This window comes from Cebidichthys violaceus, unplaced genomic scaffold, assembly GCF_023349555.1.
Source record: "Cebidichthys violaceus isolate CVI_PGR_0920_01 unplaced genomic scaffold, fCebVio1.0.p SCAF_22, whole genome shotgun sequence".
NCBI classification, from domain to species: Eukaryota; Metazoa; Chordata; class Actinopteri; order Perciformes; family Stichaeidae; genus Cebidichthys; species Cebidichthys violaceus.
The window spans coordinates 8,747,689-8,768,158 of NW_027176395.1; the positions used below are offsets into that span (position 1 = coordinate 8,747,689).

The following is a 20,470-nucleotide window of genomic DNA, read 5'->3' on the forward strand; positions in this document are numbered from 1 at the left end:
TTTTTGGTACCCTCTTCTCCACGACGAAACTAGTAAAAAGTATCGTCTATAGCCGGGGGGATCCAACCCTCCGTTGCCCCGCGGCCTGTTCCGAGGACCGACGGACCTAACGACGGGGTGCGCTCGCGGCGGGGGCAGCTGGGGCCGCGCGTCCGCAGCCAACGGGAAGCGCCCGCCATTCGGAACCTGAAAACCTAGTGCGGTGCGGGTCCTCTTCCTGGCTGTCTCTCCCCGACTCTCCTATGACAGGAAATATTGTCATTTTAAAAACGATATTAATGTAAGCGTTTTTGATTAAAAAAGAACAGCAACTCAAATTTTTAGACGGAGCTCAATGGCGACTAGTGCTATTTTTAGAACATGCCTTGCGGGCGACTCACGAGGTCCCTACGGGCGACCAGGTGCCCGCGGGCACCGTGTTGGCTACCTCTGATGTAGACTATTCGGACTCCTTGAGTTAATGTAATTAAAAAATATATAATTCTGTCTGTTCAAAATGTTGTGAAATTTGTAATGTCGGTAAAAAAAAGTGTCATGTTCTGTTTTTTAAGCATTGTAGATGACTTAACAGATTGAAATTAAAGTAGTAGTACAGGGAGGTTAAACATAATAATACTGTAAAACTACTACTACCCTGAAATAAAATATACTGTAGCTGATATTTATGTTCTGTGATGCAGTACAGTGCATATTGTACTGTAGCGCGCGCGCACGCGCACACACACACACACACACACACACACACACACACACACACACACACACTACAGAGAGCAGAGAGAGAAAGCCTTGGACTGTTTTAAATCCCAAAACTCTGCTGGTTCTAAGACGCAAGTCAGACAGAAGATATTTGGGGCTGCTGCTGAACTGCAGAACGGTTCGACTAAACCGGAAGCTGTTTAATATGCAGTTGCGTGTTTGGTTTGGACCTGACTTCTGAGCCAAAACAGCATGGACTCAACTGAACCTAAACAAGTTTCAACTGAACCCAAACACGGTGATGAAGTAGCCGTTTAAGCCCCGCCCCACACTGCTTTTTCAAGATAGAAGCTGCAGAATAATGCTGGATGTTCACTCGGAAATTAGTAATTAAAAGTTAATAAATGCAAGGTTTAAGAGTATGTAAGAAGGCAAACGCGTGTGTGTGTGTGTGTGTGTGTGTGTGTGTGTGTGTGTGTGTGCGTGCGTGCGCGTGTGCGTGTGTGTGTGTGTTTATTAGCTGTGGAAATATTGTTTGCCGCCCCTTGTGGAGGCTTTCGTGCAGGCAGAAACAAAACAAAGCTGCATTCAAGACTGCGCTTCAGCTGGGTGCTTTGATGATAAAGCCTGCTACCTCTTTTTAAAAATAATTATTTAAACCGCGGATCACAGAGCTGAAATGCAACATGCTCGGTAGTCTGAAATCAAAGACAACCACGGTTTAGCGAGTCAGAAAAGCTCCGTTTACGCTCATTGTCTTCCCCTCTCTATGCGGTGAGACGTTCACGAGCACCCGGCCCACAGATGTTTCATTAGGCAACGACGCTTCCGCGAGCTGCTGGTGCCCACTTCCTGTATTCAAGCAACAGGAGCCAACAAACGTCTCGTTTTTTGTATCCCGATAACCACAACACGAGCTTCGGGTTTGAACTCCGGCATCGCCGGCTCGCGCTGAGGACTGTCGCCGCTCTGCTGCTGCTGTCATGGTGGAGACTCCAGCCGGCTGTCTGTTTGAAGACATCCAGTATGAAGACATCCAAGTTGAAGCGGTAAACTTACTGACCGACAACAGGCTCTGGAGAGGACATTAACGTCAGCTCTTGCTTTGTAGGGGGAAAATGTTCCGGGTGGTGGTAGTTCAGAGACAACTGCGTGCTGTTTCTGTCGACGGCCAACGCCGAGGGTAGAGGACAGAGACGGACTAGCCTGCTGGTGTAACTGTAACGTTACGGTTTACTGTCCTCTAATGTTAGACACGGAGACGGTTGCGTACATTTGAGGTCCGAGCAAAACCGTGAAACGCGACAGATCTGCTACTGTAACCCTAACAGCATTTTAACAACCAGAACGAGGCCTCCGTTGAAAAAAAAAAAGAAGGGCATTCTAGTCAAATCAAGTTCAAACTCATTTGTGGGTACTTCTAAAAAGTGCAAGGGTAGTACAAATACAGTTGGTGCTTTGAAGAGAAGAAAAGTGCGAGCATTTAAAGCCCTTCTCCTCATATTGAGGGGAGGGTTTGTACATGGACTCATTAACCCGCTTGGGGGGTCCAAGGCACAAAGAGTTGCTGAACCCCTGTTACCCCCCCCCCCCCCCTTGTGCATCATGTCCTGAGCTGCAGTATTATATTGTCATGTTGGCTTCCCTTCAGGCTGTTGGCAGAGGGACATTTGGAGTTGTCTTCAAGGCCGTGTGGAAAGGAAAGGACGTAGCCATCAAGACCATCGAGAGTGAAAACGAAAGGAACGCGTTCCTTGTTGAGGTACTGTGAACGCCTTTCAGAGTGAAACCTGATTGGTTGGAGCCTTTGAACTAGACTGTCCTCTATCAAAGACATTGTTAGTCTACTAACACTCGTACGGTTTTGTAGACTCGTCGATTATTTGATTTAATCTAGGTCAAAGAATCACACAAAAGCGCCACTCTTTTTTTTTTTTAATCTAGTGCTCATAAATCATTCAGCATAAAAAATTACGACTCGACCAAAGAAGTCTTAGTCAGCTAGGATCTAAACAAGCAATTAGTCGACTAATTGACAAAGATGGGGCAGTCCTACATTTAAGGCCTTAGTTTGAGAAATATGAAAACATAATTTTATACAAAACCATTTTTTTCCCCCTTTAAAAGAAAGAAGAGAAGTTCTCAGAAGTGAAATGTCTCTAAACACAAGCAGCCCTACAAAAACTGTGAAATTTTGATTTATCTCAGGAACTACTTGATCAAATAATTCAAATTATTAATTGTTTGTTACTGTGACTATTTGTACTGTAAATCTAGGCACATGTATTTTGCATATATTGTTTTCATACATCAAAGGTAATACATAATATTTGGAGGGCATTATGATGATATGTATACCGTGAATCTGTGAAAACCCTTACATGATAACCACCTTAATATATGTTCAGTATGTAATACACACAGACCTACAGAGATGAACATTCATGGTAATAAGTCATTTCTTCTGTGTGCACAGCTCCGCCAGCTGTCCCGAGTGAATCACCCCAACATTGTGAAGCTGTATGGCTCCTGTGACAATCCAGTGAGTATGCAACACGCTATGAGCTTGAGTGTCGTCCAACATATCAGTGCCCTCCTCTCGTGATGTGTGTGGTGAAGGACATGCCGCTTCCTGAATAAACTGAGGAGCACATCACCAGGACTTTAGGCTGCATCCACACTAACACGTTTCCATTTTAAAGCGAAAACCATGTTCGTCCACACGGGCGTTTCAGCCCCGTTTTCGACATGTTTTCCGTCCATACTAGTACGCCTGAAAACAAATACCACATGACTATTCACGTACACTGGGCATGTGGGTATAGATGGTGGTGCAACGGATCATGAAACTCACGGTTCGGATCGTATCACAGATCAGAGACACGGATCAGCACAAAAGAAAAAATGGAGCAAACAAAACTTTCAGAGATCCCGGATCAGGTTTTTTTGCCGCTGATACTAATTGCAGATCATTGATGATCCATATTGGCAGATACAGATCCCTTTGTTGTTTGATTATAGCAGCTTGCTTACAAATATTTATACAATCTATTTTTTGCCACCATCCCAAAAATCATTTGAACTGATCTGAAGTCTGTAAACAATAAAGTTTAATAATGTATTATAATCTGTTTATAGCTAATGTAAACAGGTCATAATTCATCTCTAATATCTATTTATGTTGTTGTGAAAACGTCTCCTTCAAACAACTGCATTTATTCAAGTTTATTACCAACACTACATTTTACAGATTACATTTGAACACATCACTGCAACGTTATAATTTACCTTCACCCAATACTCATTTAACCGAACAGAGCCTGAACGCATCATTATGTAATTGACGTGAACCTTGGTTCGTTAGCGGTGCTGCTCTCCTCACAGACTGGTTGTTTACAATGTAATATTATTAGCATCACTGATGTCCTGATCACATATTTTACTGAACATTGGTGAATAACAATGTCAGTAAAATTTTATTTCACACTGTGATGGTGAAGGTGAACTGTGTCATTAACCCACGGTTCACATGTGAGCTGAAGTGTGAGGGGGGGGATCGTCAGGATCAACAACAATCCGTTACACCACTAGTATTTTAGTACTCTTCAATAAATAAAATAAAATAAATTAAATAAAAGGTCATGTTTGATACCTAAGGTCTTCCTTTAAAAATCTTCCTCTATAAACTCAAACAGACACATTTCAGGGAAAATAACAAAAAACATTTCAAACTTAGTCACAAGGCTGCAGGTCTTGCTCTATTTCTCTCTGCCCCACACATTACATTTAGTATAAAATGAACACTTTCAAATCAAAGTTCATATATATTTATAGGTCCATAAATGTGGTCAACACACGTCTCTCACTCGTTTCGTTGTTGTCTGTTCTCACTCATAGCTCTGCTGGTGGCTGAAGTCTCTGTCCTACTGGAGAGCAATTATGCTTTTGTTTGTTTAGGTTTCTGTGTGGAAACAATAGTTGTGCAGAACAAAATAAGCATTAATAGGAAAAGGAAAGTCCTCCGTTTTGTGTCCATCGTCTTCCTCAAAGCCGCTAACCGTGACTTTGAACGTCTGCTCCGTAGGTCTGATAACGCCGCTAGACACACTGCTCACTAATCGCTACACTAACAGCTGCTTCCTCCTCATGTCGGCAGTAGTAGAATTAAAAAATGGAAACGTAGTAGTGTGGATGTAGCCTTAGTTGAGATTAGTTTCAGAGCCAACCCCAAGACGTGTTTGTCCCTCCACAAAGGGGACGTGTGAACATCTCGTCAGGTAGCCGCCGGTGGCCAAGCAATAACTGCAGCTAAGCTTACAGGACGTTACAGATCACCAACGCCTCACTGTCATGCTTTCACTGCTAAGGGAATGTGATGTGTGTTTTCAGGTCTGTCTGGTCATGGAGTATGCAGAATGTGGCTCTTTATACAACCGTAAGTCCTATTATGTCTGTAGAATATTCTTGATGATTAATGTTGACTGGGCGCATTGCACATGATGTACAGTACTGTACCGGTTATGTTGTTTCATTTCTTCTTGAACTTACTCCTGGTTACACTGTTTTATGTAATCAATGTATTTTTTTATTTAATTATTTGTTTTTCTGCTAAATGTACGACATATGCAAAACCCCACTGATGATACCATCCACACTCATCACACAACAGTTCCACAATGGATTTGAGATTGGCCCCGTGTCTGTCTTCATATCTCATTCTTTGCTTGTCTCCCAATCCAAGTCCTGCACAGTGCCGACCCTCAGCCCCACTACACGGCATCCCACGCCATGAGCTGGTGTCTGCAGTGTGCCCAGGGAGTCGCCTATCTGCATTCTATGAAGCCAAAGGCCTTAATCCACCGGGACCTCAAACCACCGAAGTAAGTCTCTTTATGATCAAACAGATTGAAAGTCACACAGGTCAGAGTGTTTGTTAAAAACACGGTGATGAGTCACAAGGAGCTTTAAAAGAAAAGATTTGTAATAATGGAAGACTGCACTCAACAAGTCTTCTTAAACTGCTGCCTTGTCCCTGAAAGATGAATGAGCTTCTAGCTCTGCACGGGCCACCATCTGCTGATGCTACAGGGAAATGGATTCTGGGTAATTGTGGTTTAGGAGTTGACCTGTGAAATATGAGCTGCGGTCGAGTGCGTTAAACGGTCGCTGATTGGTTCATGTCGCCGGGCTTGCATAGCCAGAGGCATGTTTAAGAGGAAAGCATGTATGGAAATGCCTGATGAGAGCTATACACAAGATTTATGGCCTCTACAACTGGAAAAAAAAGTATATATAACACAAAGGAAATGTCCCCTCTAGATTTATCCTCCACTTTTAGATTGATGTAAAAAATTAAACACTCTCTGATGTCTTGTCTCCAGTTTGAGCAAAAAGAAAGCCCTGTATCAAATATAAACTACCTATTCACATTCACAATTAATTATTGTATTTCCGTTTGTACTTTTTCTCGACTGTCTTTTATTTTGCTTGGTGGCATGGCACCGTTAGTCCTGGTTGGTCGGTTTCTTTCGTGCCAGACTGAATTCTGTTTAATGGATTGCCGTGGCATTTTATTCAGACATTCACGGTCCCGTCCAATACTGTGTTTCATGACCAAATACCTGCAACTGTTTTCTATCTGAACTCATAATTTTCATCCACAGATATGTTTTGTAGAAGAGAGTGTATAACACATTGTCTTCAGCCTTTAATGGCCTCCACTGCACTGTTTCAGTTTGCTGCTGGTTGCTCGTGGCACCGTGCTGAAGATATGTGACTTTGGAACAGCTTGTGATATTCAGACCTACATGACCAACAATAAGGGCAGTGCAGCCTGGATGGCACCGGAGGTGTTTGAAGGTGAGCTGCAAACACTACTTTTGCTCCAAGCGAGAGCTTAAGATTTGTTTTCCACCATCTGGATCTGTATTTTTTTAAATGTGTGTGTGTGTGTATATATACATATATACATATAAACTCAGAGATTTAATTTATGAGAAAAAAAACTGACGAGATTATTGTCATAAATTTTGTTCTTAATAATCTCACAAATGTGTGACTTTGTTCCTTGTAAATGTACCACTTTTATTTCTCTCTGAATATTACAGCCCTCCCCAGGCGCTATTCTTTTTTTACCTACAAAGGCCCTCAAGCTTTGTTTGAACTCGCTCTGGACATCGTAGCGCGAGCCTCCGAGCATGAACGTAGGCGTTTATACTCTGTGCTGTGAAAAATCCAAAAGACAGCATAACCTAACCTCCACAATGCCCAGGATGGATTGTAATTATCTGTAAACTCATATCTCATATTCATGGACTACTTTATTACCTTCATACAAGTCCTGTAAGTAAAGAAGTCAAGTATTAAAGGTATTATAAAGAAGCAAAGGTTGAATACCTTGCATACCCGGCTGCAAACTATTTACTCAAATGTAGATTGTTAACACGTCCTGTTTCTGAAGCATCTGAAAACAAATAGTCCATCTTTATGTAATGCCTAGACATGTAAACAGTGCTTTTATCAGTGAACTATTTGTGACAGTCACATGACCGGGCCGGCTTGGTGTGGTGTGTGTGTTCTCAGGCAGCAACTACAGCGAGAAGTGTGACGTGTTCAGCTGGGGCATCATCCTGTGGGAGGTCATCACACGCAAGAAGCCCTTCGATGAGATCGGCGGCTCTGCGTTTTGTATAATGTGGGCCGTCCACAGAGGTGAGAGAAATCCTGTTTTTGTATGATGTTCTGCTGCATTGATTCTCTTTCTTTTAAAAACAACAACTGTATACTCCCATGTTCTGAGAGGTAAAATTACTGTTTTTGTCAATGGAGTTCTGTGGCTTTGAAGAGATGTCTGTCTGACGGCGAAGTAAAGTGGCTGTGGACGGAACACCTAAAAACAATCAATATCTGGTTAATTGTATGCTGTATTTAGAACATTTTCACCTCTTTACCTTACCATCAAACAGCCTTTTCAGACGGGGGAACTGAAGACGTTATATTTCTCCCTTCAATTGACAAAATCAGTAATTTGACCTCGCAGAAGACAGAGTTGCTGGTCTGCCTTTGCATCAATCGGTTGGTTTGTTTGTGTCACTGTGACTTTCGGATCCGGACTAACGTGGCGTCAGTATAGCTGGTCACATTCAGACATCCCAGGCCTCTGACTGACTGACTGACTGACTGACTGACTGACTGACTGACTGAGTGAGTGTTCACTGTGACGCAGGTACACGGCCTCCTCTCATCAAAGACCTCCCAGAGCCCATAGAAACTCTGATGACCCGCTGTTGGGACAAAGAACCCAGCCAGAGACCGTCAATGGAAGAGGTCAAGAACACCATGAGCCATCTCATGAAGGTATCGTCCCAACACGTACTGCTAAATCTGTTATTCTATACTAAATGGAGGAAATATAACATACTGCTTTGCTTTACAAGTGTATTTTTGAAAAGCAGGCGCTCACTGTGATAAGCTGGTCTTGAACGAGCCAAACAAACTGAACCTGAACTAAAAAAAAAAGTTTGAAAAACGCTGAGATAATGAGATCTGACTAAGTCAAGTCTGATTCAAGAACTGACTATGAAACACAGACCCGATCACATCCATCCTTGGACCCGAGAAGACAAAACTACTGCACATATGAAACATAAAACGCTGAGACTATAATATTCCAGTGAAAACCCAGAAACAGAACAGCTGCCACCAACAGGTTAAGCACGAGATGTTTTGGAAGCCCATTGGAGACATTGGCAGGAGTAGAGATGAAGTCAACACTTTGATCTCCTGGCGTGTCAGAACTGTGAGTTTTCTTTGTATCGTATGAGCTGAATATGAACGTACAAGATGTGTGAGATGCAACATAACAGCACCCAATAGGATACTAGCCAGGGTATTTAGGAAGGAACATGAGATGTAAGCTCTCTTCAATTTAGATGATGTTACGTGGTTTGTCAAAGCAGCATAACAGCCGAAATTTAAAGGGAGAACACATAGTGGAAATGTTGCCAAAGTTGATTATTATCTTGATTTCCATGGCGAGAGTCTCGCCGGTACATCGCAGAGGCATCCTAGATATCTAGCAATCTGGAGCTGTGAGGAAGTCTTTCGGGGAGCTACTGACACAGGTAGAGGGAAACCTGCAACATCAGGAGCTTTACTGCATGCGTTTGCAACACCGACAAAAGTTGTTGTTGCCGAACATAGTGTTGGATGTTTGCATGAATAAACGCAACACATAACACAGTGACTGATCTACTATTATGTGAACATGTGTTCGCGTAGTTTGAAGACCTCATCGGGGATTCCAGAGGACAAGTCATGGTAGCGTGGGACCCCCCCCTGTCGCTGGTCAGTCATGTGATGTGAACACCACAATGACTTCCAGACTCCCGATTACAACACAGCCAGTTGTGTCGTATCGCATTCCAGCAATCTGACCACTGTGAAAGTCGTGTACAGTGAACTTGGCTTAAGTTTGGAGAAATCACTGAAATCAGTCAGACAGATTTATTTTGTAACACTGGTTCAGCCTGAAGTAAATCTAAACCTGATAACTAACCTGGCCAGGACCAGGCTAGCCTGGAGGGATCCGTTTCCATGGGGATTTAGGTCAAACTAACTTAAACTTGACTTAATAATAATAATACAAATAATAATAAGCCTGGTTAAAGAAGCAATCTGGCTCTGTATGGAGCTAAATCCAGGTCAAAAGTTTGATCTTTTCATTTGAAAAAATAATTTGAACCTGAAAGTTCAAGTTATGGTATTGAACATTGAAAAATACAGCAATGTATTCAAAATAAAAATAAGTGAATGAAAAGTTTTTTTGGGTTGAATATAATTTTGATTCAGTTCTACATTTTTTTTGAATACATTTATTTTTTTTCATTTTTCACTTTCATATATATTTTGATGTTTGAGGTCTTGTATTTTTCATACAAGACCTTTTGTTTTGCAGTTGCTTTGTGACTCGCGCGTGCGCTAGACTCCTTGGTCCATGTTTCATGACGGGTCGGGTGGGTTGCCGACATCGCCGCAGACCCCTGACGCCTTTTACTTGAGCCGATCCCCGCCCTGGCGACGCGGTTGGGGCGGACTGTCCTCAGTGTGACAGTTGCATATGAGATGTGGTTTATAGATCTCCAGCAATATGTTTGTGAATGTGTGACGAATCTGGCGACAGAGGCAGACAACAGCTGCCGCGCATGGAAGGGAAACCAGTAGGTTTAAAAACCAGTAGGGACGTAACACCGGGAACCGTCTCTCCCCACAGGGTGAGCGGGCACAGCGAGCACTTAGTCCACGGCCCCGGAAAGCGGCGAGGTCTGGGCGAGGAGCGCTGAAAAGCACCTTCACCCCGAGCCTTTCCAATCCGACCTAGCGCCGGGGTCGCGGCGCACCGCCATGGAGGATATGCGCCTGGCGAGGGTATAGCGGTCCTGACGTGCAAATCGGTCGTCCGACCTGGGTATAGGGGCAAAAGACTAATCGAACCAGTAGCTGGTTCCCTCCGAAGTTTCCTTCAGGATAGCTGACGCTCACAGTTTTTCCCCACTGCATTCACGTGATATGGTGTATAGAAAGTGTTGAATCATAATTATCGTGGTGCCCACGTTACCTGAAGGCAACGTTGTTGAGGAATGTCCTCAGCCTTCTTTGTGATGCTGTCACTCATGATGACACGCCCCTCTCAGTTGAAGCCACGCCCCATGCTAGATCAGGGTCAAAAGTCTGAACTGAAAAAAAACGATCTGAAAGTGAAAAAACGATTTGAAACCGAAAAAAAAAAAATTGGAATCTGAAAATATAAAATCTGAAACTGAAAAATACAAGACCTCAAATATTAAAATATATATAAAAGTGAAAAATGAAAAAAATAAATGTATTCAAAAAAATTCCAGAACTGAATCAAAATTATATTCAACCCAAAAAAACTTTTCATTCACTTATTTTTTATTTTGAATACATTGCTGTATTTTTCAATGTTCAAGACCATAACTTGAACTTTCAGGTTCAAATTATTTTTTCAAATGATAAAAAATGTTGACCTGGATTTAGCTCCATAGCTCTGTACTTAACACACAGACATGATGGTCTGATCTGTCACTCTAAGAAAGAAAGAGAAAAACATGTTTGAACTTTTCCTTTAATGTGCTCATGGTGTGTTTAGTCAGTACCGATAAATTCCCTTTTGATACTTATTTTTTTCCATCAAATGAGGCTTTATGAATCAGTTAAAAAAATGCTGGGTGTTGTGTTTGGATCTTCCAGTACTTCCCAGGCTCCGATGAACCGCTCAAGCTCCCTCACCAGTCTTCACCCAACAGAAGCGGCTCTTCATCGGCCACGAGCACAGGTGACTATCGACTCCACAGCTTCCAACGCCATTGTTCCCGTCAACTTGGAGATACTGTGTCTAGTCGACAGTTGGAAAGGTGAAGAAGTGTTTTGATGAATCGGTGTGTGCCGTCTGCAGGCTCGTATGCGGACTACACCATGAACAGCAACAGGAGCGATGACAACACAGAGCGCAGGAACTCAGTTGGCAGGGAGGAGACCCTGAAAAGCTTCGAGGCCAAGTTTCCCCTCCAGTTCAAACCCTCAAGGGTGAGATGACCATGAACACAGATCGTACAGGTTCACACTGTCTGGTCCAACCCAATCTTATTGATGCCAATGTCTTCTCTTCCCCCTCAGACAGCCACGTTGCGTACCGGTCTGTCCAAGGTGTCCAGTGTGGACAGTCAACCGGGACGCTCCCAAAGCCCCACCCCCTGCACCAGCCCCATAACCACCACCGGCCAATCAGAGCTGAGGATGACCATTAGTCCCACAGGTAGGGATCCTCATGGGACACCAGCATGATACTGACATCGGCTAGCAGGCTAACAACAGCAGTCCACAAAGATGTTAATTATACAGCATTTTACTGTCTTCTTTAGAAGATACCCTCCTGGTTTCATAAAGTCCCACTGCTGAAGCCTCATGTTAACCTGAGATAAACTTTGGAGTATATCTTTGCACAGAACACTGTGGATTTTGTCCCCCATCATATTCTTAATGGCCAGCATGAACAGGACTAATTACAGTAAGCAACAGTGTACATATGGACATACGGACATGGGAACATTATTTTAGGTCAGACAAACTACAAATGAAGATAAAAGATAGAAAAATTGGGAAATGATTGTGTTACAGCAGCAGGTTATCCATGGCAACATAAAATATACACAGTATATTTATACACAGTAAATATATACAAAATAACACTAACTGTATGTAATGGTTGAGCACAGTTCTTGAAATTAATTGTGCCCAACCATTTCATACAATTAGTGTTATTTTGAGTTTAAACCTGATGGGTGGTTTCACACATTATTATTATTATTATTATTATAATAATAATAATAATAATAATAATAATAATACCAAGCGAGTTCAGTGTTTGTGTGCTGCAGTCTGGCATCCTTCCAGCTAATGCTATCAAGATACTCAAATCAGAAAGCAATGTGAATACTACAAACATTAAAATGTGGTGTTAGCTTTAATAAAATGGAAGTGTGTCTGTTCCACGAGACACGTGGCTGTCGGTCAAATACACTCCTAAATAGTGCTGGGTGGCAACAGGCAGCAAAATATATTGTTCGCGCGAAGAGCACTGTAGTTGGAGCTAACGCTACTTGTTTATTGAGAGGGACCCCTAAGTTATGGTTATAACTTTATAACACAACTATTAATAACCCACAACTAACTCTCTTTAACAGGGCAACACCACGGCACACAACAGTTTGTGACACAAACAATTTGTAACACTAATAATTGTACATTTATAAAAGTTACATTAAAGAGCAGAAAAGATGCAGGATGAACAAAGAGACCGGAGATGCACCAATACAACTGCGATCCCAACATTATACGAACAACACCGAAGCAAGCTGGAAGCGGAGCTAACGTTACATACAGTTGCCCACTTTTCTACAACAGTGTAGGTCAGTTTATAGTGTTTATACAACTATCTTAAAATTGTAAAACTTTAAGTTCTGTTTTTTACTACGTTGCAGTTTGCAAAATAAAAATAGTTTACATTCTGCAACTGTTTAATGCATTCTGATTCCTTTATATATTGTAACATTTTGTGGGGCAAAGCAAACCCTCTAGTAATCAAAGCCTTTATACATGATGACATTAAAATGTTTTTATATTCTATGTACTCCTGACAGTAGAGTAAGCCACAATAAACCTATATAAAAACACAGTCAAGGGAGAAAAAAAATACTGTGATATATCGTGAAACCGCCAGAATCTTAAAAAATACCGTGATACAAATTTTTGGTCATACCGCCCAGCGCTACTTCTAAACACACTCTCCATGTGGATCGGTGTAACCTCACCTTTTTTCTCACCTGCACACAGCTAACCAATCACAGCGTGGAGCGGGTGTGAATGTTGGCTGTCGTTTCTTTCAAGGGGAGTGCCCTCTGTCTGTAACCTAGCCTGATGATAATACATAAGTCAGACCTGCAGGCTTTACCTGGATCTCTACCATTCATGCATTTGTTTCTCGTTGAGTCCTGCTTCAACGGCTTGACTTCATCAGGAGTCAAAGCTTTGAGTTGTGTTTCATTGCCCACAATGCACCACTAGGGGGCCTTACAGTGCAACCTACCAGTGTTTGTATTTGTGCTTTCTGATACAGGAGCTCTTTTACTGTGTGTGTGTGTGTGTGTGTGTGTGTGTGTGTGTGTGTGTGTGTGTGTGTGTGTGTGTGTGTGTGTGTGTGTGTGTGTGTGTGTGTGTGTGTGTGTGTGTGTGTGTGTGTGTGTGTGTGTGTGTGTCCCCTTAGCTACCAATGGTTTAGACAGCTCCATTCCCATGGCCTACCTGAAACTGGATCACCAGTTACAGGTAAATTGAAAATACGTTGTTGTTTTTTGTTAATAAGATTAAAAACCTCTCCTCTTCATTATAGTACTACCATTGCTACTACAACTCTTAATAACATTTCATAGTTGTTTGACTGTTGCCTGTTTTGTGTATTATTGAGAAATGTTTTTTGTGATCAGTGAATTTCTTTCTGTAACTTTGCTCATAGACTACTTTAATTTGGTCCGCTTTAGTACATGGTCACAGCTGTACTAAAGCGGAAAATTGAATATAATGTTAATAGGTACAGTTGTGGTCAAAAGTTTACATACACTTGTAAAGAACATAATGTCATGGCTCTCTTGAGTTTCCCCGTTATTTCTACAACTCTGATTTTTCTCTGATAGAGTGATTGGAACAGATACTTCTTTGTCACAAAAAACATTCATGAAGTTTGGTTCTTTCATGACTTTATTATGGGTTAACAGAAAAAGTGATCAAATCTGCTGGGTCAAAAATATACATACAGCAGTGCTAATATTTGGTTACATGTCCCTTGGCCATTTTCACTTCAATTAGGCGCTTTTGGTAGCCATCCACAAGCTTCTGGCAAGCTTCTCGTTGAATCTTTGACCACTCCTCTTGACAGAATTGGTGCAGTTCAGTTAAATTTGATGGCTTTCTGACATGGACTTGTTTCTTCAGCATTGTCCACATGTTCTCAATGGGATTTTAAGTCAGGACTTTGGGAAGGCCATTCTAAAACCCTAATTCTAGCCTGATTTAGCCATTCCATTACCACTTTTGATGTGTGTTTGGGGTCATTGTCCTGTTGGAACACCCAACTGCGCCCAAGACCCAACCTTCGGGCTGATGACTTTAGGTTATCTTGAAGAATTTGAAGGTAATCCTCCTTCTTCATTATCCCATTTACTCTCTGTAAAGCACCAGTTCCATTGGCAGCAAAACAGCCCCACAGCATAATACTACCACCACCGTGCTTGACGGTAGGCATGGTGTTCTTGGGGTTAAAGGCCTCACCTTTTCTCCTCCAAACATATTGCTGGGCATTGTGGCCAAACAGCTCGATTTTTGTTTCGTCTGACCACAGAACTTTCCTCCAGAAGGTCTTATCTTTGTCCATGTGATCAGCAGCAAACTTCAGTCGAGCCTTAAGGTGCCGCTTTTGGAGCGAGGGCTTCCTTCTTGCACGGCAGCCTCTCAGTCCATGGAGATGCAAAACACGCTTGACTGTGGACACTGACACCTGTGTTCCAGCAGCTTCTAATTCTTGGCAGATCTGCTTTTTGGTGGTTCTCGGTTGACTCTTCACCCTCCTGACCAATTTTCTCTCAGCAGCAGGTGATAGCTTGCGTTTTCTTCCTGATTGTGGCAGTGACAAAACAGTGCCATGCACTTTATACTTACAAACAATTGTTTGCACTGTTGCTCTTGGGACCTGCAGCTGCTTTGAAATGGCTCCAAGTGACTTTCCTGACTTGTTCAAGTCAATGATTCGCTTTTTCAGATCCATGCTGAGCTCCTTTGACTTTCCCATTGTAGCGTTTGTGGGCGTTTGTATCCAATGAGCCCTATTTAAATGGCCTCAGAGAAGTCACCAGCTGTAGTCACTCATAATCACTGACAAGAAGTTAAGAGGCCATGCTATGAAGCTCATTTCATTGACACAACTTTCTAAGTCACCAAAATTGCTAATTCATGTTGCTGTATGTATATTTTTGACCCAGCATATTTTGTCACTTTTTCTGTTAACCCATAATAAAGTCATGAAAGAACCAAACTTCATGAATGTTTTTTGTGACAAAGAAGTATCTGTTCCAATCACTCTATCAGAGAAAAATCAGAGTTGTAGAAATAACTGGAAACTCAAGAGAGCCATGACATTATGTTCTTTACAAGTGTATGTAAACTTTTGACCACAACTGTATGTTGTTGTTTTTGAATAATCACCTGAAAATAACAATAATTTAGTTTTTGTTACCTTGGAATGGGCCATTTATATCTACATACGCAGCGGGTCCTCTTCATGCCCGCTGTGACAAACCAAACACTGGCTCTAGATAGGCTCAGTCACATTTTCATGTTTTTGAGTCGGCCATTGGCTGGATGATGCATATGATACAGGGGTTACGATGTTGCCATTGTGATACTATAAACAAGGCGATATATTGCAATTTTTATAAAATACTATACTTAAGTGAGTCCATATTTTCTTACCCCCTAATATAGAGCTCCGGTTACTATCACCGTTCACACTGAATCAGAGAGAGACAGGGTTTGACGGCTGATGTATTGTTTCTTTCACACATTAGAAGTTCCTCACATGTCTTGGTCCTGATGAAGCCTGTTCTGCAGCAGTGTACTAATCACTGACTGTCCCTGTGCTCCCAGCCTCTGGCCCCGTGTCCCAACTCCAAAGAGTCCATGGCCGTGTTTGAACAGCACATCCGGATGGCTCAGGACTACCTTAAAATCCAGTCGGAGATCGCTGACCTCGCTCGCAGGAAGTAAGTCCAGCTGTTGTTGTCTTTCCTTGAACTTCTTTAGACATGTTCTTTTTATTAATAGATGTTTAACTAACTCATATTAAATCAGCATCTGTGTGAGCAGCATGCTGTACATGTTCGGTATGGTAGCGTGTATGTGATTTTCCCCGATCTGTTAGAAAGTGGAGATTGTGTCGTGTGTTTGAACAGTTCCTTCTCAAACAGTGAGTGAAACATAGCGAGCCCACAGCAACTATCCTCACCTTAATATAATCAGTGAGTCACCCGTTGATTCATGTGACCATTCATGCGTACTCCCCCTGTGTTGATGAGGCGCTGTGACCAGGAAACAGAGGAACTACAAAGGTAGCATGTTTCCATTAGGCCAGATAAACGGAATTTAAATATGAGCCAGTTTAGATGAAATTATCTGAACTGAACATTCTGAAATACACAAGACCTCTTCTAGGCTCCCTTGTAACTGTAAGTCTGAATTTAAAGGAACAGTTCAACATTTCTGAGAGTGAGATGAGAAGATTTAGATCAATCTAAGTACAGACCTGGAGTCAGAACGTAGTTAGCCTAGCTTAGCATAAAGACTGGAAGCTGGTGGAAAGTGGCAAGTAGCTCCCCAAAGTTTGTTTATGCATGAATGGATTCATTTGTGCCAGGCAAGCTGTTTCCTCCTGCTTCCAGTCTTTATGCTAAGCTAGCCTAAGCTAACCATGCCCCAATTACATTTTTTCTGTCTTTAGCGGTTGACTGTCATCGATGAATAATACTTTTTTTTCGTTATAGCAGCTGGCAAACAACTTTTTTTCACCATCGTCCCGGATCAATCTCAAAAAATAATTTAAGCGTCCCGAAGTGAACGTAAAAATTCTAAATGTTATCTTTTTACTTTGTTAGCCACAGTGGTTATTTTCATAAAAACACACAATTCAAATTATTAGGAAATAAATGATTGTATTTCTATTTTAATATTGGCCTTGATTAAAAAAAACATCTCCTTCAAACAACGGTTTCATTTAGCAGAGATAGAGAGAAAACGTTTTGACAGCAATTTTAAAAGTTCCAGGTGTAGCCGCAGACAGTAACAGAGGCTCCTTGTCTTTAGAGAGGAGCTCATGTCTGAGCTGGAGCAGGACCAGAGGGAGCAGCAGACCTCATCCAGACTCATCCAGGAGCACAGCAAGCTGCTGGAGGACAACAGCAGCCTGTCCGCCAATTGCCAGGGCCTGAGGAGCAAGCTGAGCCCGATCAAGGGTCAGAACCAGCAGCACAGCTAGGACCCGCTCCACCTTCTCTTCACCACCGGCTCTTTCTCCGACGGATGAGAGGAATCACTCCATGAACCGACCTTTAAAGTAGGGAAAGCCCTTTATGTTGAGGAAATATACACACGTGGCTCACTTCAAAACCATGTGTCCGAAGAACACGGATGGGGCCGTTGGTCGAGAACCCGTCCCAAACCGAATTTAAACGAGAAACATTTCCCATCACTGCCAAAAATTCACTCCCACTGGAGAACACCAATGTAGAGGGTGTCGACACTACAGGAAAATAAGTGAAAGTTCTTCTTTTTTAGTAATTACAGTTTTTAATGATTTCAATTTGACTTTGAAATAAACTACCACGCCCTTTCTGGGCCTCCGTACATTAGATGGTGGGGTTGGCCATTCAGTCAGTGTTCATTTCAGTATTTCACATTGGTATTGATGGGTGGACCAAGGACATTCACATGGACTTGTACTCTGAAATGGACCTAAAGGTGACTTGCCTTTTTTTAGTTTTATTTTACTGTATTTTTTTTTTAAAGTAACTACGATTGTAATTTGTAAATTCTTACCTTTTACATATTCAGTATATCACCTATTGTATTGTGATTTATGAAAAGAGGAGAGGCACTGACAGTGTGGGCCGTATCATTTTAATCATTTAAAATATTTTACTGTGAATACGCGACGTAACTAAAGGAGTTGTGCTTCAGAGCCGCGCTGCCTCGGAGCAAAAGAAAAGCTTTGTGTTTGAAATGGAAATAACTGTGGAATAATGAACCTGGCAGACATTTCTATATCTGTTTAATTTCTGTTTTCTTTAGTTACTTTTTTTACACACACTTATATTTCACAGAATGATATTGACATTGTTCTGCACTGCACTTATTTGGGTCAAAGGAATGTGTTGTAGTCTCAATTTGGTCGGGTGGTTTCTATGACAGCGGGGTTACTCTGGAATGGCTTGTTGTTTTAATGCATCTCTTCAGACGCTGCCTAAGGATTGTTCTTGTACAGTTCATCTTTTTCATCTCAGTTTATTTTATAAAACATGTCTCCTGTGATTTTAAAATGTACAGACTGCAATGATATGCTTTTAGAGAGTAAAAACAAAGTTTGTAGTATTTTTTTCCGTTGTCTTCATTGAGAACATCGCTTCAGTTGCAAGTTGATCATAAAACTGATCATAAAACAGAGGATTTTTGGTGTTTGATTTGATGAAATAGGCTGTTCGCTGCTCACCTTTCAGTGCAGTGTGAATACTTGTGGAGCTGAGCTGACACCCTACGCTCCTTTAAAGACGACATACTTTTAAAATTTTCAGGTTGATGCTTTTATTTTGAGTTTCTACTAGAACATGTTCTATTTCATCCTTACTGACCGCCAGAGGCAGTGTTTAACACTGGATATCTTCTGTCTCGCGCATGCGCAGGTCGAGTCTTTATATCAACAAAGTCACCTGTGACCTCGGGTGACCCCCGTCGTCTATAAGTTCCGATGTCATCCTGAGATCAGTCCTTTTTCATCTACTCGCTACGCAGGCTAGCTACCATGGTAGTAGAAACTTAAAGCGAAAATGATTTGTCTATGATCAAGACATATTAGTATGAGTTTGTCGCGGTAGCCTTGTGACCACTGGTCGGAGTTGAGGATCTTCGCCCTCCAAAGGCTGCGACAAGCGATCCCTCTTAGGAGGGAATGGCGTGTTTCGCCGTTCGGCCCCGGACTCAGTCTGATACGGGCCACCTAAATCGCGAAGACAACAATCAGTGAGATCGATTAACATTGTTTCTATAACCATTGTTTGTTTTTTCCATGGTTGGCAGAGCGCTTCCGCTCTAGCTAATCCAATGGCGGCGTGCTAGTGGGAGTGTAGAGTTACGCTGTCGGGCCTCCCTTCACAGTTAATGGAGCGTCCTCGCTCCGGCTAACTTGGTGCCAACTAGACTAAGCTAATACTCGGATGGTGTCCATTGGTTTTGTAAACATTACGGCTATCAAAGTTAGCAGAGTGCTCTCGCTCAGGCTAACTGGTGGGACACCAATATCTGCAACAACTGTCTGAGTGAAGAGAGTGTCCTTGCTCCCCTCTCACTATAAGGACTGTTTTTTCTTTGGCCTGTTTCCACAGTGGCAGAGTGCTCTCGCTCAGGCTAACTGGTGGGACACCAATATCTGCAACAACTGTCCGAGTGAAGAGAGTGTCCTCGCTCCCCTCTCACTATAAGGACTCTGCCACTGTGGAAACAGGCCAAAGAAAAAACAGTCCGAGTGCTCTCGCTCAAGCTAACTGGTGGGACACCAATATCTGCAACAACTGTCCGAGTGAAGAGAGTGTCCTCGCTCCCCTCTCGCTATAAGGAGTTTTTTCTTGGCCTGTTTCCACAGTAGCAGAGTGCTCTCGCTCAAGCTAACTGGTGGGACACCAATATCTGCAGCAAATATCCTAGTGAAGAGAGTGTCCTCGCTCCCCTCTCACTGTAGGGACTGTTTTTTTCTTTTTTTTTGGCCTGTTTTTCCCAGTAGCAGAGTGCTCTCGCTCAGGCTAACTGGTGGGACACCAATATCTGCGACGACTGTCCTAGTGGAGAGTGTCCTCACTCCCCTCTCACTGACTGTCCCCTGCCTGTTCCCGTCAGCAGAGCGCTCCCGCTCAAACTGACTTAGCAGCCCATACCAACTAGTGGGACAAGGGTTTCTCCAGAATTGCGGCCATGTTTAACTCTCCCGGCTGTAGGACCTGTATGGCTCCTCTTCAGCCGGAGGACGGCCATGACCTCTGCCCCTCTTGCCTTGGCCTCGAGCATCTGAGGGAGGGCCTCTTGGAGAACTCATGCATGAACTGTGGCATCATGCCTCGAGTAGTAAGGGCTGCTAGGCTCGCCGAGGTGGAACACCTGATGGATGAGGGCGACCTCCCCCTGTCAGGACAGCTGAATCCAGCCCAACCTACCCATTCCAAACGCCGGGCCACAGAGGCAGAAGGGGCTCCCTCCAAGAGGGCTAAGCCCAGCAGGCTGTCTTCTAGAGTGGATCTGCTGACTGCTGAGCTTGCTCAAATGAAGTCGCTTCTCCTGACCCTCCACCCTAGTGCAGGGGGGTCTGAAGCACCAGATCCATCCACGG

The 20,470-nt window shown here is 42.8% G+C and overlaps 1 protein-coding gene across 1 annotated transcript; it reads left to right on the top strand.

The window, feature by feature from the left end:
- Positions 1 to 1,400: 1,400 nt before the first annotated feature.
- LOC137877712 (mitogen-activated protein kinase kinase kinase 7-like) lies at positions 1,401 to 18,468 on the top strand. The gene is made up of 14 exons (XM_068717771.1): positions 1,401 to 1,748; positions 2,351 to 2,461; positions 3,176 to 3,241; positions 5,089 to 5,134; positions 5,441 to 5,579; positions 6,434 to 6,558; positions 7,282 to 7,410; positions 7,925 to 8,055; positions 10,969 to 11,053; positions 11,174 to 11,304; positions 11,395 to 11,533; positions 13,541 to 13,602; positions 15,973 to 16,088; positions 17,185 to 18,468. The coding sequence occupies exons 1-14, from the start codon at positions 1,683 to 1,685 to the stop codon at positions 17,354 to 17,356; spliced, it is 1,518 nt and encodes a 505-aa protein (XP_068573872.1). The 5' UTR covers positions 1,401 to 1,682; the 3' UTR covers positions 17,357 to 18,468.
- Positions 18,469 to 20,470: the final 2,002 nt, after the last annotated feature.

Excerpts from the sequence above, each read along its gene's own strand:
- LOC137877712 (XM_068717771.1), top strand. The coding sequence starts at position 1,683 with ATGGTGGAGACTCCAGCCGGCTGTCTGTTTGAAGACATCCAGTATGAA. Across the intron at positions 2,462-3,175 it reads GGAACGCGTTCCTTGTTGAG|CTCCGCCAGCTGTCCCGAGT; the intron begins GTACTGTGAACG and ends CTGTGTGCACAG. Across the intron at positions 11,054-11,173 it reads TTCATCGGCCACGAGCACAG|GCTCGTATGCGGACTACACC; the intron begins GTGACTATCGAC and ends TGCCGTCTGCAG.